The sequence below is a fragment of the Xylocopa sonorina genome, chromosome 5 (genome assembly GCF_050948175.1).
Source record: "Xylocopa sonorina isolate GNS202 chromosome 5, iyXylSono1_principal, whole genome shotgun sequence".
Taxonomy (NCBI): domain Eukaryota; kingdom Metazoa; phylum Arthropoda; class Insecta; order Hymenoptera; family Apidae; genus Xylocopa; species Xylocopa sonorina.
In genome coordinates, this window is record NC_135197.1 from 13001270 (window position 1) to 13025338 (window position 24069).

A 24069-nucleotide genomic window follows, 5' to 3' on the forward strand; every position below is an offset into this window, starting at 1 on the left:
TTCTACCGGTTATGGCGACAAACTTATTACACAGGAGGAAAGTACTTATATATTTTAAGTTCTTTTTACTATAATCGTTAAGATATGAATCTCGATAGGGCAGAAACCATAAAATTACAAGGGATTACCGTTGAATGCAAGCTAAATTATTTTAGAGGAGGAATTTTTATAATTACTATTATATTTTTTTATTCCTAATGTTCCGTAAATCAGTTGAAACTAGAATTACAGAAAATTACTTTAAAGTAAATTGCTTTGTTTGATATTTGTTTCTTTTACACATTTCTCTCTAAACGTAGTTAAATATCGATTAACAAGTTTCACTTCTCATGCATCAACGGGGGGTTTCAGTGCAGTCAAGGATTATTAAAACATAAGTATCACATTCGATAAATAACGCTAACCGCTGCGCGCATTTCGTACAACAATATCAATTCTATGTAGCACGTGAAAAATTCGGAACATACACTCTCTCCCTCTCTTGCATCGAATAAAAGCGATTACGATTCGTTCGTGATTAAACTGCTTTCTATGTGTAAGAGGTATTATTTGAAATATTTCGTAAAAATCTAACCCGAATACTCCTTTTCCCAGAGAACAAACGACGAGGAAGGGGGATATATATGTATTTATAAAAAAGGGAAAATTGTTTAAATTGCTAACGATAAATTTGGCCACTGTACAATCGTGTAATTGCATGCGAGTTTTCTCGTTAAAAACGCATATTTAAATTCTTGTCTTAAGTAGATTGAAAAATGTAATTACCCTAGACGAAAGATGAAGAATTACTTTTGGAAAAGATGGTAGTGGTATCTATTCTTGCCCGCACCGATCGGAGAAATCGAACGATATTTTGTACTCGGCATTCGCGAACTATTCTCATAAAGTTCAACTCTTTCTCTTTCTCTCTCTCTCTCTCTCTCTCTCTCTCTCTCTCTCTCTCTTTCTCTCTCTTTCCCTCTCTCTTTCTTACTTACATTTATAACATTTGTTGTTCCTTCTTGTAGTTTTAAGCAGTCTTCTTTTATTTGTATCTGTTGTATTCTATGCATTTGCGTGTACGTTAAAAAAAAAAAAAAAAAAAAAAGAAAGAAAACAGTACACTGGTATATCTTGAAGCATTTTTCATGAAAATTATTCGATCATGTGACAGGGCTAAAATTGTAATTACGCATATCGCGTACAAAACGGATCAAGAGGATATTGCCGATTAACTGAACAAGAAATCTCTGCTTGTCGACTCTCGGCAGGTGTGTATTGCTCGAATTGTACGAGAACATCTACGCTTCCGGGAAAATGATTGAATTTCCCCAACGATCAGCGACAGGAAGTCCTACACGTTTCTGCGCATAATGTTCATCAAAAGTGCGGCAAGTAGAGCCAGTTACGAGCCCTCGGTATTCGGCCCTGGAACAAAAAGAGAAAAGAAGAGACTAAATCGATGTGACTAGCTGTAAATTTCTATCCGTAAAAAAGAATATTATCTTCTCTTCCCTATGAAATTCACTGAATGGTAATATATACTAATCTTCTTCTTTCAACAGAATTACGAACTAATGAGGTAGCCTTCATTTAAAGCTCCCACTTAATGTATGTGCATGGATAACTCGATATAATCTTCTTTTTTCTTTTAGGTTTGCATTTTGCGCATACCTGGTCAAGACGATTTCGTGGCAAATTCGTGCAGTATGTCGCAAGCCATTTCAAGATCGTTCCTAGTAATACCGAGCGCTCTAATCACAGCGTCTTGCGCGAATCCGAGAGCCGTCAGCTTGGAAATGTGCTCGACGTTCACGTTCTCATATGCCGCGGATTCTTGCTTAGAGGACCCGGTGGGATCGTCCTTACCTCTCATCAGGGCGGACAATCGAGCCGTATTCGCTTCCAGATTAATGTTCTTCACGACGTGCTGTCTCGTACCAGGTATCACGATCGTGTTCTCGTAATGATGATCCTGCCTGTTGTGCTCTTTGCTGGTTGCTTTCGGTGGTCGTGGTACCGACAACGGTGGCGGTACCGGTGGCACGTTATTGCTAGACGCGATCTGACTGGTCATCGTTGATGATACACCACTGGCACGGCTAGGTTTTTCAGGTAACGTTGGCGGTGGCTGCGGTTGCGACGTGGTTACGTGATTCCCTTGCGAGCGACGCATGTGGCTTCTGGTCACCGCAAATGGTACCGGAGGAATCGGTGGTATCGGAGACGGCGAGGATGCGCGATGGAGCATGTCGTATCCAGCTTCAGAGTTAACTGTATAAAACAAATCAAACTGTTAGCATTACGAATGATTCAATTGCCGTAGAGAGTGTAAGGAGATTATATGAATCGATAATTAATTAAGTCGTCCGCGTGACGGCTTAATCCACGTGAAATAAGCACGTTCAATTTCTAAAAAGGGCAAAAATTGTCTCCTCTTGCAATTTATTTTATTTCCCATTGCTTACGGTTATTGTTTTGTTGATTGTCGGTGTAAGAGTTGAACGTTGGATTCACGGCCGATGACGACGGTGGTGGTGGAGCATTTTCTTTTGGAACAGTTAGGAGACGACCGTTTCTAGAGTGATTGTTCGGCGTGGGTGATGGGGAGGGCCGTCGAGGAGGTAACGGTGGACTTGGCACGATTCTCCGCGTTGAACTTGGCGAGTTTGTTGGACTAGAATCTTCTTCTTCATCGGAATCGTCGCATATGAATCCGCAGTGTCCATTACACAAATCCATGATTTCCTAAAACATCGAGAGCAAGAAAAGAGGGACGTTAATATATGTATTTAACAGAAAGAGCATCTATTTTATTCTGATCAAGTAGTGTCGTTTATTGTTACTCGATGCAAGGGAATGCGTGAACGCGTTCAGAGGACACTAATGTTAAGTAGTAAATAATTGTTTGTTAGAGAATATTAAAGAAACAATTTCTTTTTGTTTGATTAACGAGTTCGTAAATGAGAGGAATGCGACAAAAAACCTGTATGCGAAAAAACATCACAATTAAGAACGAGCATAATTACAAAGCAGGTATAAAGCGAAGGGCCATAATGCATTTGTTCACTTACCTGCATTCAGTGGATTAAAACACATTTCCTTCAGCTATATACATTACCGATTAATTTTCGATCATGCAGCGGGCAGAGCAATGGACCCAGTAGATAACGTTATGAAATAAAGATAAAACGATCATGCGAACGATATAAAGATATAACACCTTAGTTCGTTTGTCAATAGTTCCCTGTTGCTGGAACAATGATTCAGCAGGTGTAAAAATTAAAATCCAGCAAAAGGGATGCGTTGCACACAATATGTAGAAGTAATTCAATGTGTATGTAATAATAATACATAATTATATATATATAAAAAAAGAAAAAGAGACAGTAAACGAGAAAACAAAAAGGAAAGATCATATCTTTCAAATGCCTAATACCTTACAATAACTAGGAAAAAACGTACGCTATAATTTGTAATGTATATGAATTATTTATTTTAGACCTTTTCTTCACTGCTGAATACGCGCAGCATGAATGGATCTAAAAGATTGATCAATTAGCAGCACTATTCATTGTACAAATTACGCTAATGGCTACACGTGAACGCAGTAAAAAAAACTATTCTTCAGTTTCGAGTTTCTAGTGCAAGATATAGTAGACCTTGTATTAGATGTAGATGTATGTAATACTACGCTTAAAAAATTACTTCTCCCCTTTCTAATTCATCAATTTGCCAATTTGTTAATGTTAAGAAAATATAATTTCTATTCGTGGGGATGAGTACGATTTCTTAATTGCTCTTGCATGCATTGATGCATACAGGATCTTCGGTATCAGTTTAATGAGAAATGAAAAGCAAAGATACGTATATACCACAGCATCGAAATTCGGCATGAAGTGCTACCATACAACCATTGGTATATAACTTCTTAAAATTCGTTTTATGCGTGAACGGAGAATAAATAATAAATATTCTAAAGTAAAGAAAATAATAACATCTGTTCCCTGGTAAAGATGTCGCAAGTTATTACATTGTTTCTATCGCCAACAGGTACGTAATTAATTCTAATAAAATACAAGAGCGATGGAACGATCATTCGTCCATAGGCCACATCCATAGCACTTCTGTTGCTCGATGTAAGGCTACGTTACTTCCGTCGGAAGATCACTTCGTTTTATCTGCCTTTTTTCTGCGTATTATCAAAATTATCATTTCCTTTCGTTCTACAGTTTTCCCATATCAATGCTTATATTCGTGACCGTAATGCGATATACTTATTAGTAAAATACGAATTAGTTAAAATGATTTCAAGTTCTTTTAGAATAAAATATAAAACGAAAAGTATTAAATCGATTTCCTATAAAATAAATTTTGTTTACAGCAACAAATTCTTGAGGGCTCAACGCAAATTTATGAATAAATTACTATTCTTCTAAAAGAATATCAATTTAACGATATAAATTTCCTATCTGATAAATAATGCAGCTGTATATGGAGATGAAGCATTTTAACTTCAAGTGTTGCATACACCACAAAGAAGACGCTGCCAGCTATACATTGGCACATGCATTTAAAATATGATTGGTATCTTGATTGGCCACGAGCGAAAAACTTTACTCTATTGTACAAAAAGCGATCTGTATGTAATTATAATTATAAGTCTGATATGGGGACCGACTACAATATTATCTCTAAACATTATCTATCTCTCGTGAGTTAAATGCAAGTTTCATTATTTAAAGTATATGGTTGCACAACAAGTACAACGCAACTAATGTATGTGTTCAATAATGTTTCACTTTACGAGCATATGGATTCGTGAATGCGAACGCTTGGTAGTAATGAAACACAAACGATGACTTGTACAATAAGCCCTCGACTTTGTAATGCAAAAAAGCAACCTACCTTAGGGTCTCCATAAACCGGAAGATTTTTCACTAATTGTGATACGTACAAACAAGTAATTTAAAAATACATGTTAGTTTAAGTAAACATGTGAACTGCAAGAAACATTCGATATTAATCGTTCATAAATTTAAACTTCCTCAGAGTTATTCCACGTGTCGCTCTATTCGCGCTTATATACATTGAGAAATGCAAAGAAAAAAAAAGAAAGAAAAGAAAAAAAATGATTCAAATAAAGCCCGTACAGAGACAAAAAAGTTGGTCCCTTTTTACATTATTTACTCTCCAAAATATTAACTTTAGTAAGTTCATCATCTTTTGTAAACTTACGTACCTCGCAAGAGAGGTAACACGTCTGATGATAATACGATAAATGATATGACATGATAATCGTACAAACTCGAGATCTCACAATGAAATGCATGAAAGCATTCTTTAAAAAAGAGGCGTGTTTTGCTGGGAAGTTGTTATACATAGAGCACATTTAATATAATGAGGGGTAGGTGCTACTCCTAGTCGGATACCTCGGTGTCCGGGTCAAGATCCCGTGTTGGGGTCGATGCGTTACTAACGGATGCTGATTGTGTTCCCGGTCGATGTGTTCTTCGTGGATCAAACGGATCAATTACTATTTGTTCAGTTCCCTTAATTTCAGCTCGACAAAATGGACAACCCTGTCCCTCAGAATCCTATAAAGATAATTTAATGGCTAATGTAACAAAATGGTTACCACGAAAAGGAATTCGGAATATATATACGTGTAAGCTAAGTATAGTTACCTGCCAAGCTGTAAGACATGGAGTGCAAAGAAGGTGTCCGCAAGGTTCTATCCTTACATCTTTGTCGTTCTCTGCACAAATTTTACATAACTGGAATGTGCTACCCATTTCACAATACAATTCGTATTGTTCTGCTGTAACTTTTATATGTTCCTCTGGTGTCGGTTGAACTGCCCACGTTAAGTCTGGATTTATATTACGTCCATCTGGATATAAATAACTAAAAACAAAGTACGTCTCAGGATTCTTGCTAGCGTGATAGAATAGTTTTTATTTATATCAAGATAATATGCTTACAATCCTTCTCTATATCCATCTAGTAGCGCTTGACAAAGACTTTTATTGTGCGGTATCGTTTGAAGAATATCTCCATCTGATGTGACATAACCAATAGCCCATTGCCCTAACCTTGTGCAACTTAGTCTGAATACATAACTTCCAGGTCTAGTGCTACAATACTTTTGCAAACGTGCTTTCACTTCATCGTAAGTAAGGAAAGCTACGTATCCAGGATGTGTCACAGCCAGAATTTTCCAGTTACGCAGAAGCGTAGACCATGGTTGGAATAACCTATAACGATAAATAAACTTGTCCTTCTCCATTCAGTTTGCTAATAGTCATTTTCCATGTCATAGACTTACCTTGTAAATACATCAAATTCAAAGTTAGAAATATAATCATTGCACGTGAGATCTATAGTGGACTTTAATGCCATCGCTTGTAATCCAGAACTAATTGGATGAACTTCATTTAATTTATCTTTGAATACTTTCCATGGAACCAACGTACTGAAAAAAGGTTACAATTGTTTATAAGTAAAAATGACAGGAATACAGTAATATGAATATAACCTAACATTTGTATGATATTACATTATTTACAAAATATATCATTTGTATAACATTAAACAGGATACTGAATGGACAAATAATTTTCAAAATATAAATTGACGATGTCATTCTGCAATTGCAACAAAATCGCCAACGTCTCAACACACAGGTACCAACATACACCACGGTATAAGAGTCAATAAATTCTAGTATGTTCACACCGGCACGCCAGTGCAAACTCTGAGCTTCTACAGTGCGGTTGTATTTCTCGCTTTCTCTGCGTCATTCGACAAATATATCGTTGGTAAGATTTCATCGATTTCTTTCACAAGCATATTATAAAATATCATTCGTAGACTTTTTCATTGTACGTGTAAAAAAGAATATGAAATCAAACGTCGGAATGATTTAGCGTAATGAATATCGGATGGCACATGCAGTTTGATAGCTGTAATACCGTGAGATTTGCGTCGTAGACGCCAGATGGCAATCGATTCCCACCAGAACCGAATATTTTAAAAACCAGCCAATTCATTGCTGTATTTCATGTACGTCGCTTCAAAATATGATATCGATAATGAGAAATAATCCTCGTCAAATATAAAGGAAACTATTACTTGCAATGATTATCTTACGTTTCTCTAAGATATAAAGTATTTATGTAAACACTGCTTACACGAAACCTTGTGTTTACACTGGCGATTTCAGGAACACGATCGTGTACTTTTGCCCGGCACGTACTTTACCTAACGAAGAATGCGTTTTTTAAAACTGCTGCTACCGGTGGGCTTTACCCATGTTATAAAAAGTTTTTCAGGCACGTAATTCTACAAGTCTGCCACCTCCCTCCCCGTCATTACTGCTATGAGAATGAAATGTAGTGTGAAAATTCAATTAAGACACTTATTACAAAAGCCGAAGTGGAATCTTGATTACTAACAGTTGCATGGAAGTTTTTAGACTCGCGTAGCAAGATATCATATCATCTGTTGCAACTTTACAAGAGTGTACATAGTAAGCTTTCGATGCACGTAATAATGGCTTGCCATTAATCTTTAAGTAATTCCATTTCATTAACCTGAAAGAGAGTTGATCTTATTTAAAATAATATAAAGGACGCGCCTTTCACGTATGCGGAAACTCATCTTACAACGTGCCGCAACCAAACCGACATGCGTCTCACGTATCACAGTTACTAAATATTTGTAATATAGCACGACACGCGATAGTATCACATAAGAGTACCATAAAGATATTGTGGCTAGATAGCAATTTTCCTAATCAATTTTTCGTCATATCGGTATCGTTATTTGTCTTACCCAGAGTAAAATTATTATAAAAATGATAAAAGCAAAGAAAAAGATACTTGGAAACATCGTGTTTGAAGTAGGGTTTTATCACATAATCGATATTATACGGACACGCATTAATGGCAATTGAACCTATGCTGTGTCATACATTAATAAGTTAAGAAGTTGCGAGTAATCGTTATGTGAGCGAGGTTAGTGCCAGATTAACGCGGCACTTATCTAGCTTTTATAGGATAATTGTATCAAAAACGGTGTAAACAATTATTTGAGAAGTAAATGTTTTCGGACAGTATTGCGTACAGTCATTAGCGATACTAGGTAATGATTATGCTCGGCTAATGTTTTTTTAAGCTTCTCCTCAATTTAATAATAAGTGTTTTAATGTCTTTTTTGCATTCAATTATAATACATTATAAAATGTCTGTCCTCTCCGGTTAAAATAAATGCATCTTCATTTTCAATTAACCGAAATATCTGTTATTTGAATGATCATATGAGTCGAATGACTAAGAGGTAACTTACGTGACGCTATATATTAATTCACACATTTTGTACAGAATGTGAGCGTTAATTAAAGGATTTCGTACATCGTTCCAGACTATAGACACATAAGTTTAAACGGACATTTTATACGTTACGTATGGTACCTAATATCTTTTATTTGCTTTTAATATGTTAAACTAGCTAAATTATTCATGCACACTACATCCTCCCCCAGAATTTGTAAATCGTTAAGATATTTGAAACGCATTTATTGGTTTCAGTTGTGGCAGCAACCATGAGTGGAAACGATAATTACAAGGAAGCGAAATCAATTTACGATTTCACTGCTAAATCCATCAAAGGTGATGACGTTCCTCTGGAAAAGTAAGTAACACTTAAATGTCAATGAATATTCAGAACACGATTATAGTGATATTAATATGTTTACAGGTACCAAGGGCATGTTTGTTTAATCGTAAATGTGGCATCAAAATGCGGTCTTACCGCAACAAATTATAAAGAATTGAACGAATTGTACGACGAGTACGCCGAGTCCAAAGGTAAGATATACGAGTATTATACCGTACTTATTTTCTAGAATTATTGGAAAATTAATACGTTTGCAGGTTTACGAATTCTGGCTTTTCCCTGCAATCAGTTCAATAAACAAGAACCCGGAGACAGCAACGAGATATGCAGCTTCGCTGATCGGCACAATGTATACCAAACCTTTTGAAAATTACATTCTAATTTTATAACTTTTACTGATCGTATGGTTTGAATGTTGTTTTAGGTGAAATTTGATCTGTTCGAAAAGATCGACGTGAATGGCGAAAACGCACACCCGTTATGGAAATATCTGAAGAAAGAACAAGGAGGAATTCTAGGGGACTTCATAAAGTGGAACTTTACCAAATTCATCGTGAACAAGGATGGCAAAGTTGTGGAACGTCACAGCCCGAATGTGGAACCCAGTAAATTGAAAAAGAACCTCGAGAAATACTTTTAAGTATCTTTCTATTATTGTTTAACGTTGTATGCAAAGATTTGCACTAATAGTAACCTGTATACTCGACTAGTATCTTTGAGAGCAGTGCATTCATTGGACATCATTCCTATTGTTCAAGTAAAATGCACATAAGACATTATACGTTTTATATATAGAGTTTAGGCAGATAGCTTTTATTTAACCGAGTACTATGTTTAGTTATCTTCGAAAACTAACTTCGAAAAGCATCACAACTTTTTTAGTTACCAATGAATCCTGCTTCTTTTTTCAATTTTACATCGACGAATGAAACTAATTTTTTCCTTACTAAATTGTTTGTGTATGAAAGATAATAAAGGAAACTGAAGATTAAGAGAGTCAACCAAAGGCAACCCGTTAAAATTCTTCGAGTACAACATTGATTCGTTTAAACGATCTTGCATTTTAACCATGCGACCCGTTCAAAAGCGAAGGACGATTACAAATTCCACGGACGTCCTGTAACTTATCATTTTTTTCTGACGGCGAATATGCGTATACGTCTATGTAAGTTTCGCGCTACGTCATGACAATTTACATTCGTTCCTGACCTTGTCTATTTTTAGCGCTATTAGTACCTTTTATTTGATCATCGATCGGGCCCCGTTCGATCGTCTCCTTCAACCTGACCAAAAACCGATCCTCCACGGCTTAAATTAATTCGCCGTTCTTTGCTCATAAAAATAGGTCGATGTATCCCAGGCATATCCGAACAACGCGATGACATAATTGCAAGGTATCGCGTCCCATGAGCGGGTCAAGGATGAAAGGCGAATACTCGACTCGTTCTCTCCCCCTTTTCTCTTTCTTCTCTCCTTTCTTCTCTGACGGTACATTTAAAATTTATATTTCGAAAGCACGCGTCCAACCGATTCGTGCAACAGGATAGCGAAGAAGTGAAATAAGTAGAAGAGAGAGAGAGGAAGAGAGGGAGCAACGATTTGTGGAGTCGCCTGTCCTTCCTGAATTTCAATCCTGAGCCGCTTTACGTCACCATAAAACTGGGTCACGTCCTCTATTGCAGGAGTACCATCTCGGAATTGAATGGTATATATCTGTATGCACACGCATGTATGTATATACGGTGCGTGGCTAACGTACAAAACGAAGCTCGGAGATACTAACGCTATAATTAGTCGTCCTTGCTTGCCGACTGATCCGTGGCTCGTCTCCATTCATAGATCGCTGCTTTTCCGACCTGTCCACTTCTCGTCTTCTACGTGACGTTCCCGACTTGTGTAACCACTATTCGATATCGAATCGATTACAATGCGAAATATTGGTAACGATACATCATACTCGACAACGTCAGAGAACTAAGATGGAACGTAGGTACGTCTAACAACCGCCAGACTTCATCGATCCCATTCGACTCGGCGGTACGCTCTCTGAATGAACGGAGTGGCAAATTTTACAGTTAGATGTAAAAGAAACAGCTCTACGTAAGCGGTATCGAATGCAAACGATCGGTTCGGGCTGAACCCGGAACCTGCGACGCGCGCTTTTAATTTTACCTTTCGCACACGGTTCACGTGGCAAGGTTTCTAACCATCGATGGTTAAATGCGATTACGCAACGCACAGCGAAAATATACCCATGGAAAATGTCAGTGGAACGGCCGGAATGGCTTGTTTCAAGGATGCCCCGCTCGTTTCAAAGGTTCTGTACGCTCGTGTAAATCCACACAAGCCAATTCCCTTGACGATAGACGCCTGCATTAACCGTATTATCGGTATTATATCGAACACCATAGCCGTCACTCGACAAAGGTGCCTTTAACGACACGCAGAACCCACGTCCCATGTGTTCACACGCTCCTTTGCACTCGAGTGACGTGAAAACTAACTTTCCAGACGCTTTTCATCGTTAGAGAATCCCTACGCGAAGCCTCGGCTATCGCTTTAATCTTTAACTCCTAATACGGGACGATCTTTAAACAATTAGTAAATTAATAGTGTCTCGTTTAACCAAAAATACATAATCGGTCGAAAATTTTCAATCTAATGAACTATCGTACAGAATTTGAGAAAATTGGGGCTCTCCCTCTCTTTTTTCTGGTGAAACGATCGCCTGAAAATTCCAACTCGCTTCTTTTAAACAGGTAAAAATGTTCCTCGATCGTGGCTAACAAGCCCCCAAGCGAATTAACCAACACGGATGCAGATTTGCGAAGAATCGGGGAAAAATTCCAGCCACGAGAGAACGAACCGGTCCGCGCGCGCACGGCCACACCGATTCGTACAGTTTGCTCCGTTTAATTCGCTTTAATCGCGACGTCACGTCCCCTTCCTTCCGCTTCGGCTCACGTCCGGATGCGAGCTTAACTGGCCGGCTGCGAAAAGGGAGGAGGGAACATGGGCCTCTTTCAACGTAACTCTTCAGACACGGACAACTGATACGCATCTATCAACGCGGGTAGAAATCCCTGAACATCGACCAGAATTAAACTCTGGAACTATCGGAGTCGTGAGCTGTTACGCGAAATACCCGAGAGAAATTCTTCATCACGGTTGAAAATTTCATAGAACAGGAGCATCCTTTCAATCCTCGAAAGTGCACGTACGATGATACCGGTATATTATTTCCTTTCGTTGATTCGATCGAATCCTGTACTCACGAAGGAGACCTTTCAGGGTCTGGATATCGGCACCGTAATGCCAATCGTCGATCCAGGCGCACAAACGCGACATATTGCATCCACGTCGATGGCCATGTTTCCGTGACACCAGAGCTACCGTACACTCGATACCCGATATCTCGGGAATAAACAAAAGCATGCCTGCATCGGGGCTCGTTGCAACGGAATTCCAAATACATTGATTGTTACAACGAAGCATGGATTAAATTATAACTACGTCCCTCCTCCTCTCTCTCTCTCCCTCTCACCACCGTCCACTCTTTCTCTTTCTAGTTTTAGGCCGGATGTAGTAATTCGGTGATTCAGCCCCTTTCCCCTCTGTGCCTCTATCGAAACGTTTGGCAGACCGACGCGATGTAAAATATGATACGCAACAGTGGCCCTGTGAACGTTGCCCACTCTGTCCCCCGAAGAGCAGAGAGGTTCGCGTTCAATTATTTTCACCGGGTAGGAAGAAGGGAAGCCGGAGACACGTTAATGAAATAATCGTAGGAGACAAGAAACCGGAATGTGCAACCTCGTTGAATTCCATTCTGCCTCACCACTTTATTTTCTTTTTTTTTTCCTCGTGCTGCTTTCCCAACCCACATCCGGATATCGTTATACGTAGACATCGCGGTGGAAGAGCGAAAGAGAGAAGATTCTCTGGCCCCCGGTTCGCGCCGGCACAAAGTACGATCCTTCGCAACTTATATACACCGGTACCACGGCTCCGCTACTATCGTGTCGCCTCTCCTCTCTTTTTCTCTGTCCCTGGCTCTCGGATAGATGAGTTCGGTCTCCTTTTCGATAAAAGCTCACCCCTTGCCACCGTTTCCGGTACACTCATCACTGAAAACATCCATTAGCGAGGCGAGCGCGCATTCATACACGAAACACGGATTCCAACTCGTTCGATTTACGATACCATCGCTGGTTACGAAATGACGTTACGATAAAGGTGATGTGGTGCGCGCGTTTCAATGTGAAGTAAGTAGTTCGTTGCCTGGATTTGGGCGAACGAAAAGAGAATAGAGGAGTGGATTATAGATATTACAAGTAATAAATCCACGTAGTACATTCGACCCGTCTGTTATCGTGCCACTCAATTGTTATCGCGTCGCTTTTAGAGGAATATCTATTAAAAATAGTCTCCGCACAATACTTCAATTGCTAAAAGCAAGATCGGATAACGCGGTCATTCATGATTGGCAATTTTGTACGAGCCAACTGAATGGATCCTCGATACTGATTTCGAAAGCACGTGGGTTATACACGCTCTTATTCTTACTTACTTTCCTCGAAAAATTCTTTGCCGCGTTATATCGTGGCTTTCGAAACGCCCCGTATGATTTCCTACGCTAATTGCTTTCTTTGAACGCAGTGCGCGTAACGTCGGGAAGGTCGACTAAAAATACCAAGATACCGATATTTTTCCAAGATATATTACGTAGCGTAATAACGATAAATATTGTTTCCTCCGCGATAAATCATGGTACGCGTTTATCTTATCGGTGTCGAATTATATCGTGTATTGTATCAGAGGAATCACGCGAAGGAATATCTTCCATTAACCCTTTTACTGCTGAGGGCCGTATATGGAGTCGTTAAAGATTTAAACGACCGTTTGCTAAAAATCGGATTCAGTTTCATTCGCATTTACATAGATTGTATCTTGTGGTTTATTATAACACGACTTAAATCTGTATCGATTTGTACGAAAACAGCATAATAAAAGGGTTAAAGAGCAGTGCTGACGATCGTACACGCGTAACACCGGTGGCCACCGGATGTCCGCGGATCATTTGACCGGAAACTGAAAGTTCGCGCATCGACGTAATCGAGTCGGCTCGCCGCATTTTAATCACGCTACAATCGCCCGCATCCTACGTTCGAAACAGGAATGGTTCCCCGATAAAACCACTCGAATAGCTGTTAGGGTTCTTGGAAAACGCCCGTGGACTCCTTGTACGGTTTGCGGAGAGAGAGAAACGAAAAAGAGCAGACGATGGAAACGATTTCGAGAAATTGCCCCGAGAGACGAGCGGAAGTGGTATATACAAGCAACGACCGGAATTTCTCTTTCTCCTTCTCCTTCTCTCTCTTTCTCTCTCTTCCCCTGGTGATGTTTAATTTAACCGATTTCCCAGCCGCATAAAGTATTAATGTTTTATCGTTTCCCAGGAAGCTTATTCTATTTTCAGCCACGTATATATTCTAATTTCACCGTCAGGAGAATTTCACGGTAGAATAATACAGTGGTGCTAGATTACACGTAAAGTACATTTTTCGTCTTGTACTTTTCGTGTACCTGTATCTTCGTGTTCTTCTCTATGTAATATAAATCAAGAAACCAGTTTAAAGTACAATAAAACCTTGTTGGATTGTACGTAGTCGTACAATACAGCCACGACAGTATTCTCTGGTTTCGTGTATCTTTTTATATTTCAGACTCGACTTACTAAATACTGAATGAATAAAATCATAACCAAGTACGATCACAAATGTACTTGCAGCACCTGCTACCCGAGTACCTATCGCATGTTGCAAGCTACAAATTCGTACTATTATATATGAGTAAGCATAGAACAATAAGTACACATTGCCACGTGTTAAATATTTATACTATGGGAGAGAAGAAACGAAATAACTGTGTACGTGTAACATCTTGATATGTATGCAAAATCTATGCAGGCAACGGACGTGCGGAGAACGCGTGTGTCGAAAGGCTATCCCGTCCACAAGTCTCGTGTCCCGACAAATCGTGACGATCTCTCGCGACACGGTGCAGTCAGTCATTCATGAATTGGCTCGAACTGCTGGCCGTTTATTTATACCGGCTGATAAATCGCTACGCGGCACGTAGCCCAGAACGCACCGCGCGCGCCTCTCGATACCGCGTTATGATGTATTCCAGTAAAAGTAGATGTACCAGCAAGAGAGAGGGAGAGAGAGTGAGTGAGTGAGTTTTGTAAAACGATACTAAACCACCAGCCCCCAAGAATAGTAACCAGGAAACGGATCTAACCAGTCGATACGCTACTCCACCAACTTCCTTGCCTTTAAACTCCCCACTCCCACTCTCCCTCTTTCTCTTTCCATTACTCCTTTTTTTTCTTCTTATCTTCTGTCGCGATATCTCTAGATTTCGAATCATTGTTTACGAATTTCCTTTCATTTCACTCTGTTTCTTCTTAGGCGATATCTTTCAGCTGCAATCAATGAACAATAACGGTTTATCTTGACAATTTACACGGTTCGACGCTCCGCAACCGAGTATAAATGGAATTTCGATTACACCGGAAGCAGTTTTGCTAATACAGCGGTAATTCCTACTCGACATTTCAAACGAAATCAACGGACCGTAGTTTTCGTTTCGTCGCTTAAAACCGCCGATATCTCGGATTGGGAACACAAAGTTCGAGTCGGCTTTCTTCGATCACCTAAAGAAATAAACAAAAAACGATAACGTCCTTTGAATCTGCATTGCTTCACGTACATGACGTTATCATTGACAGAACTTGGACTACTTCCGTGTCCACATTACTTAGCATATAATTACTCACTGCAGTAATAAACAGAACGTGTGCTAACGTGACACACTGTTACGATAGCATAAAAACAACAGTAGAAAAAAATACTTTTTACGAATCGGGATCGTGCGAAAGAAATGACTCCACTTCGCACGTAAAAAGAGAAAAAAGAGTACACTTCCGGTGCCGGTAGAATACACATACAATTCACGAACGGCGTCAGCTGCACACGAGCCGACACGTCCCCGGTTTTCGGTGCACGATGCTAATGTCAATATCAATGAGACGCAGAGTTGTTTTTAGGTTAGGTGTGCGCACGTGCGAGCCGCAGAGCGCGCGTTTATTATTCGTTTTTACGCACGTCAGTGCCGAAAACACACGCGGTGGGACAGGTAACCTGTTTACACGACTGGAACGAAACGGGGGAATGAAATTAAAGCGTATAGATATTCAGGAAACGGTACGCACCTGATTCCAAAGCTTTCTTTCCAGAATTCGGCCGCATCCGCCTTAGTGATACGGAACTTGTGTCCAGCGAAAACGCCGTTCGGAAAGATGGCCTTCAATTCGGACAGCATGTGACTAAACACGAGACTAAGCTTGGTCAAATTTCTACGATAATGCGAGGTCTCGTCGAACATCTTCTCCTTGCCCTCCTTAAACAACTTGATCGCTTGCTTACACTTTCTCATAAGATTGTTGATGAACACGCAAAAGTGTTCGTTACTATGTAACACCTGCATCCTGTCCTCGTATTTACTATAGATCAGTCTTAATCGTTGATACGTGTCCGGCAGGATATCCAGAATGAACGGTGGCGAATTTTTCAGATTCATCCTCTGATGTTGACACAACTTGACCACCTTGTCCATAAGCTTCCAGGTCTTATCCAGCATTCGCTTGTCGGTCGACAGTTTCGGCAGTGTCATAGGGTCGGCGAAGCGACCATGAAGCTTCTGGAAGATCGAACCTATGTGCACGGCTCGTGTACGACTGCTATGTCCTCCCGACGACATCTTGACGGGTGCGTGCATATCCCACGACACCGGGATTCCTTGGTGCTCGCGTTCGATGCGAGTCCCGCGCACTTTTACACTTCACCTTCGAGAAAACCACCGACACCTTAGCTTTAGGTTAGCCTACCCTGCACTCGCGTGATTCGGTATACGGCATTTCTCTCAACGGGACGCGTTCGCTACCTCGACGACTTTCTCACGAAGTCGCGGCCACGAGATGTACCATAACGTTGTACGATACCGCATCCTAGTCTTTCTACTCCGTACTGACAACACCGAATACCCACAACGAATCGACACTGACACGACCAAGCGTGCCCGTAGCTCGTTAATCGTAGTTCCATTGGCGTCCGCGTGACGCTTCGTGGCGCTCTCGTAGCGCGGTTTATTTGAATCTTCTTCCAGTCTTTCCTCTTCAAATGCGAACTCTTTTGCCTTTCCTTTTTCTTTCTTCGCTACATACATTTTGTTTAAATATCTACAATTGAGAAAACGTGCACCGATAAAACAAGACAAACGTGTATTTCCATATCTGCTTTTTTATAATACAATGGTTTTAACATGTAAGATTTTGGTTGATATTACAAAATAAATTAAGAATATAAAAGAATTAACGAGAATAGGTTAAACTATAGTGACTTAATTAATCGTATACCCTTAAAATATTATAAACATTTATGATTCTAATAAATTATACAAAACTGTAGTCTTGTGATCTATGAGCTTGACATCCACGAAATACCACGTTATCTTGTACCAACGATCGATAAAATGTAGCGAATGAATGCATATTTTAAGTTGTACGTGTGCATTGTTTCTAATACTTTCTTTTTTTAAATATTTCCCCTTTGGGAATCGATAATCCAATGCTATTTCCTTTGTCGCGCTTCATTCTGTTTGCTATTTTAATGTCGCTTGACAAGTTCGAAAGTATAAGTCGTCCTAATGACTCAAAGCAATATCTTGTACTATTTTTGTTCTGTAACCTGTTATTACTATTGATAATTTAAACTTGGCAGGATTTTGCTCCTATCTGCATTTGTAATATCTAATCAATCGTTCACTGTAATAATATTATTGTAAAGGTGCTGTCACCGATTTTCAAAATAATAACTTATTCGCAGTAAGACAAAACTTGTTAATAAGAACCAGCTTGCAGGGATTGAGGCCAGTATATAATATCTTTCATCTGGAATATTAAAAAAAAGTATTCAGATTATCATTTTCTTGGAGAATGTCCAAGGAATTAAATATTAGAAATTTAATTTATTAAAACCAACTTAAAACCAACTTCAAAACGAAGTATTTGCCGTGTACTTTTAACTTTACCTGTCATTTGATCAGATTTCTTTACTGCAGCCCATCCTAAACTCCTTTCAACTGCCATTTTCCATTTTTTATATCTAGCGTCCCTTTCTGCAAAGCAATACAACAATTTCATATAAAGAGGATAAGAATATTACCGAGCTTGAACATTTTTTACCTTCTGGCGTTGTTGTTGGCAAAAACGTATCAGCCGGCACTGTCTCTATGTCTTCACCTTCTAATTCCCAAATATCTATACCTTCCGCGTGCCCTGCAACCATTGCAGCGCCTAACGCCGTGATGTCCGGCATCGTTGACCTAACTGCCAATGTATGCGAGTATTAAACATGTACATCTACTTATCCTTTACAGATTATTCGACAAAGTACACTTACATACTGGCGTGCCGCAAAGATCTGCTTGGAGCTGCATAAGAACGTTATTAGTCGACATTATTCCATCCGTTTTCAGCTTAGTCAATGGAAAACCACAATCTTTGTACATAGCTTCTAAAATATCTCGCGTTTGAAAGCAAACGGCTTCCAGCGATGCTCTTATTATATGCTGCTTTGTGGTGAATGAAGTAAGACCACAAATAATTCTGTAAAAATCATTTTCCTTTAACGAACCTTCGGTATAGATGAAGAGATAACTTGTATCGATATTCTAGAGGCGCAAAACAATTATAGATCAAAGTAATACTCGCCCTCTCGCGTCTTTCCTCCAATATGGAGCATACAACCCCGTAAAAGCTGGGACGAAATACACGTCACCAGTACTGAACACGCTTTGAGCTAAATGTTCACTTTCACGAACGTCTTTTATGAGTTTCATATTGTCTCGTAGCCATTTAATAGCGGCACCTGCTACCGCAACTGAACCCTCCAGCGCATAAACTGCCGGATTATTTGGACCTAATTGATATGCCACCGTTGTAACTAATCCATGAGAAGAATACACTCGCTGAAAAGTTCAGATAGCAATTCATACACTCATATATGTACAAGTAAATGATCATTTTTTGCTCTATACTGCGTACCGTTGTTCCTGTATTACAGAGCAGAAAGCATCCACTCCTATACGTATTTTTCGCTTGTCCCTTCTTCAAACAGTTTTGTCCAACTAACGCAGACTGCTGGTTCCCTAAAATCTGAGGGCAAAAAAAAAGGTTACGCGTCTGACGATCAATTGAAGCCTATTTGAATAAGATACATTACTTACACCAGATATAGGGATGCCCTTTAACGGGCCAATCGTGATATCGCCATAAATTTCGGAGCTGCTCCTGATCTCTGGCAATATTTGCATAGGAATGTCGAAATATCTGCATAAGGTGGGATCCCATGAGAGGGTTTCTATGTTCATTAACATGGTCCTCGACGCGTTCGTTACGTCAGTGATATATAATCCACCGTCTTTGCCACCCGTTAAGTTCTGTAACCATTTTTCAATGAATTCTCTGGATCTTGAATGTTCATCATCTATCATTCCTCTTGCTGTAAGGCATAACAATTGTTTGCATATCCTAGACAAGTTCTAAGCTGAGACACACCGAACTGACGTACCCAAACAATCCACGTGTCCATGGTACCCACTTTGCATCGCCTATCGCGTATCGCTTTTCTAACCGCGGGTATGTTATCCTTCAGCCAGCGTATTTTCAGCGCCGAAAAGTACGGGCTCACTGGTAAGCCGCATAACGGTTTGATATGATTTTTACTTTGATCCGGAAATTTCGCTACAATCTGATCAACAATTGAATACGCTCTTATGTCGGACCATACTGAAACACCAAACATACATTGACATTTTTGACAGTACCAATTTCCAACGAATCTTTCACCTAACCTGAACTAACGAGCGTATTGGTTACAAATTGAATGTTTGTTCAACTGAATTACTGTTATCATAACACACCTATCGCGTTATATAATGGTTCACCAGTAATTGCATCCCACACGATAGTAGTTTCCCTTTGATTCGTAATGCCGATCGTTATTATGTCATCCACATTCAAGCCGAGCGTATCGAGCTTCTTGGTAACATCTTTGATGCATGCCTTAACGGCGAACAGGATCTCCTTTGGGTCCTGCTCCATCCAGCCTTCCTGCGGGCTCGTTTGCTCCACGTCGATTTGATGAGACGCCACATCAGTTGTATGTTTCGCATTGAACACCTACGGTACAATTAAATGTTACGTTTCATCGGTTGTCGCCCTCGAGAGGCGTGCGTTCTAAATCATTGACGTCAACGATTCTAGTTACAGAATCCTAAATGTTCATAGTAATATAAATGGAATCAACCGACGAGCAAGGGTGCGCTGGATCACAGCAATATCTCACCACAAAACGAACGGTCCGCGTGCCAACATCAATTGCTCCGATAAGGGCTCCCGGCTTCTTAGACGAGCTTGGCATTATATCTGAAAGATAAGCACAATCTTTTAATTCGTTTAATATTGTATAATACAATGGTTGCAAAATCCGATAAACACAGCTTTCAACGGTAAAGATAAAGAAATGGGCGCTGTACTTGCGAAAATGAAACACCATGCAGTTTTATCGGGGCAACCTTACGTCCAACCATCGAGATAAGTTCAACAATTATAATATCCTGTCGCATTGCTATTGTGCGAGAGGAGTGTTGCTGACACAATGTATGATACGTTTCATTATCATACTGTATCAAGTTCTTCGATGACCCGCGTGTAAGTTGAAGCGATAATGGAGAGATTAGAGATGGGGCAGACAAATGGTTCGCAAGAGAATAAATTCGTAAAATTTTCCTTACCCAAAACACTTTACAATTGTAATCGAACTGGAAAGTCGCGGTTTTCCTCGAGTTCGCACAAAACCTGAATTTTTGGAGCAGGGTACTTGGCGATAAGAATTTTTTTTACTAACCTGACACTAACTTGGTGCAAAATAAGTCACAATAGTTCTGAATGCCGATTAGTTAGGAATAATAATTAGAACAGTCAAAGTAGTGCCTCTTAAACTACTTCACTAGCGCGGTACTTCGCAAAGCCAACGATTCCACTACTTTTTCCTGCTCGACGTTGTAACGAAAAAAGATGTTCAGCTGGAATTTCACGCCGTGTTTCGCGACGTATGAAAGAGCGGGAATAACCGCGACAGATTCGTGCTGACTTTTTTTAAACGGAACAGAGCAAATTCATAGACCGAAGGCGGGAGAGACACGATTCGATTATGCTGGAGGCTCACACTATCCGCGTCTCCTACTTTTAGTCCGCTCGCCGCTTTGCGAAATTCAAGATAAGTAAATACGCATTACGGAACATTGATACATGCCTCGATGGACAAATGTCGACGAATATGTGTGCACGGAACGGGGTTGTCAACGCACCAAGTCGACACCAAGCGAACGAAACCTTTGGCCTGAAATGACATCCGGTGCTGCTGGGACCTTACACGCAGTACAGTTCTTTTCACGTACGAGTTTAAAACTGGCGAACGATTATCTCGTCATTCTAAGTTTCTTTCCTTAAGAACGTAATATTCCTGGCTATCAGTAAAATGCCCCTCTTCCCGCGAAAGGCGTTTATTGCTGCTAGGATGAGCGTGGAATTATTCCAGAAACGTGATTTTCTTACGACACACGTTTTATTAATGTGCAAGCACGTTGCAGAAAGAAATACGATTTTACGTAGCTGCATAAAACTTGACTGGAACATCGGTTACGCGGAAATTATGCAAACGATGACTTCCTACGTATCGTGAAAACATCTCGTATTACCAGCACCATAAATACTGTTGACATTATGTAATTCTTCCGAGGGAACATCAGGTAACTCCATTTTTTTGCATCGGCACACAAAGACGACTCTTTTTCAGAACGATCCCCTGGCATTAGAACAATTGAAATTTGCAGCTTAATTTAACACGACGAATTGTTCTTCTTTCGCGTAAACTTTCTATTAAGCGTGCTAAATATAGTTGCGTAGTTGCAATGATATCAAGGGAAGCGTAGCGTTTACGACGTCACAGCGGATAGTAAAAACATATTTATAAATACACGTTATAGGAACGAGATAATACAACGATTGATAAGTAAGCGTGTATACGAATTTTTCTTCGGATTTATCCACTTTTTAATCGTGCTTATATAACCCAGCGTCAATGATTTCCTTGGCACAACGCAATCGAACGTGTACCTTCAAATCCATGTATATCCATAGCTGTACCAAATCCATAAATACAACTACAAACTTACTCTCTGATTCATACTTTTCTCATTCGATGCTTCTAAAAAAAATGACTGTCAGGACTAACTAAGGTTTAAATTGCAGCCCCAATTTTTCTTCCGTTATGACACGAAATCCCAAAGTAAACCGTGTCAGGCGTTGAAACGGGAGGAGTGGATCTCCCGATTTTCCCGCGGGGTACTCCGTTTTACGGGACACGGAGCCATCACGGCTCTGCAGCCTCTGCTGCACGTGCAATAGAGGACACGCGATGGCGCGCGCCTATGCGCGCGGTTCGTATCGTGTGACGTCTTTCGACTCGCAACGCATCGTGACGTTATGCATGGGAAGAACGGGCCGGATTGGCCGACCTGAGAGGCTCGTCCGTATTTACAGTGGCGATGCGTCATTATCGAGCGACAGTATCTACACGTCGAACAAAGGAGTTTCCCTCGAGCGTCTAAGCGGAATTGCGTCATCTGCCCCACAGCACTCACCTGCATTCTTGCCCTTCGCTGTCCGAGACTGCACCTTTCGACCGAATTACGCTACCGATTGTAGGTCTCTGCCAACGAAAAATAAATGAAAAATTGCACGCTGGCGCGTGAAAGCGAACTTGGGGAATTTATCGTTATTACTTTTGAGAATGTCATACGTGTGAAAATAAATGAATGAAAATACACTTCCGAGTGATTGGTAGTACAGCGACGTACGGAAAGATACAACACGTGAGTCAGTATTGCTGTTACTTAACGAGTACTTCTATCTTGCCAAAAAGATACAGATGTTACAGAATACATTCAGCCTATTTTTAGGGTGTATTAGAAAACCACTACGATCCACGCGATCCTTGGAACGATCGGTCCGGTTACGTTTACCTTCAGGATGAATCAGTAGGTATATGTATATATGTGCATAGTTTCTCACACTGTTTGGCAATGGAACGTGTATAAGACACGAGGACATCGATCTCGTGATACTTCATGCAATGCATTATGCACCACCTGACGTCGCACATACGTGACGCCAAACTAACGCTATTTCGAATGCAAAACCTTTAGAATAACATTGTCAGGTTGAAAGACATACCGAGTTTGTAAACTTACATTGAAAACTTTCTTATCAAACGGGTAAGTTACGAGCGTACGCGTACACGTGCTACGCGTCCAACATGTGTTAACCTTTACTCACAATTATCTCCCAAATTAATTTAGAATACAGGAACTATCTTGATCGGAATGCCGTGCTCTTTTATTTCTGGCTGGATCGCTAACGCATCACACGAACGTCTAAAAGTACACGTGCACACCTTTCCTTGTCCTCTTCGATAAACTCCAATTCCCAATCTTTCGACTAACGAAGTTATAAAGATACTTTTATTTATTGCTAGATCACAGTCAATATCGACCAAAGGTTGATATTTGCTCGAACGTCGATGATTAGATATCTCCGATAAGCAGAATTTCGTGCAAAAGTGAACATTCCTATGTGTTTAATGTAAATTGAAAGAAGAGTAATACCAATAATCTTCAATTAAATAACTTGCCTTGGATGGTTCTTCAGAATGATCGGCGCTCAACAATCGTACAACTCTTTCGACATGAAGCATTTATCGAGGGAGTATCGATATCCCACTCACCTTTCTCCTTAAACGAGTAATACCTGAAGATACTCGTTTTCCGACCGGTTTGCGTACGCACCAACTCCGGGAAGCTGGGATCGTCCTCAAACGTTCCAACCTTGTCCTGCTCCATTTCTTCGTCCTCTTCTAGGTCCTTATTCTTCTTCACGCTCCCTTCCACGTTGTCCTCTTCCATGATCCCCGATCAATAATTCCGTAGTAACTGCAGTAGGCGCGCGAAATCCCGCGACACGGACGAACACGCTCGACGACTAGACTTGGTGCGATCAGAGTGATCCTCCAGCTGGAAAAAGGAAAATAGCAACCAGCGTAGGACGTTCATCCGAATTCTGGCGGACTTTATTGACACGCGCTCGCGAGGTATCGAACACGCTTCGGCCGAGAGAATGCGCGAGTATCGCCGGTGCTTTTGCTTTCTTACCGACCATTTTCCTTA

At 40.3% G+C, this 24069-nt stretch overlaps 3 protein-coding genes across 4 annotated transcripts; 1 reads left to right on the forward strand and 2 right to left on the reverse strand.

The window, feature by feature from the left end:
* Positions 1 to 235: 235 nt before the first annotated feature.
* Cbl (E3 ubiquitin-protein ligase CBL) lies at positions 236 to 16793 on the reverse strand. 2 transcript variants are annotated; one of them, XM_076895493.1, is made up of 8 exons: positions 15935 to 16793; positions 6308 to 6454; positions 5964 to 6236; positions 5667 to 5886; positions 5412 to 5576; positions 2448 to 2727; positions 1849 to 2253; positions 236 to 1407 (listed from the first exon to the last, which is right to left on the reverse strand). In XM_076895493.1, exons 1-8 carry the CDS (start codon positions 16498 to 16500, stop codon positions 1385 to 1387), a joined length of 2079 nt encoding a protein of 692 aa, XP_076751608.1. In that variant the 5' UTR covers positions 16501 to 16793; the 3' UTR covers positions 236 to 1384. The 2 variants fall into 2 exon arrangements, with proteins under 2 accessions (XP_076751608.1, XP_076751606.1); XM_076895491.1 differs by having other exon boundaries at positions 1654 to 2253; positions 15935 to 16792.
* On the forward strand, positions 6673 to 9373 carry Gtpx1 (glutathione peroxidase-like 1). The gene is made up of 5 exons (XM_076895494.1): positions 6673 to 6800; positions 8571 to 8673; positions 8740 to 8849; positions 8916 to 9007; positions 9083 to 9373. The coding sequence occupies exons 2-5, from the start codon at positions 8585 to 8587 to the stop codon at positions 9296 to 9298; spliced, it is 507 nt and encodes a 168-aa protein (XP_076751609.1). The 5' UTR covers positions 6673 to 6800; positions 8571 to 8584; the 3' UTR covers positions 9299 to 9373.
* A 257-nt stretch (positions 16794 to 17050) lies between the features above and the next one.
* LOC143423873 (glycerol kinase 3) lies at positions 17051 to 23905 on the reverse strand. The gene is made up of 11 exons (XM_076895495.1): positions 23631 to 23905; positions 20130 to 20209; positions 19705 to 19963; positions 19353 to 19570; positions 19009 to 19221; positions 18827 to 18937; positions 18494 to 18750; positions 18183 to 18388; positions 17966 to 18109; positions 17812 to 17898; positions 17051 to 17671 (listed from the first exon to the last, which is right to left on the reverse strand). The coding sequence occupies exons 1-11, from the start codon at positions 23806 to 23808 to the stop codon at positions 17574 to 17576; spliced, it is 1851 nt and encodes a 616-aa protein (XP_076751610.1). The 5' UTR covers positions 23809 to 23905; the 3' UTR covers positions 17051 to 17573.
* Positions 23906 to 24069: the final 164 nt, after the last annotated feature.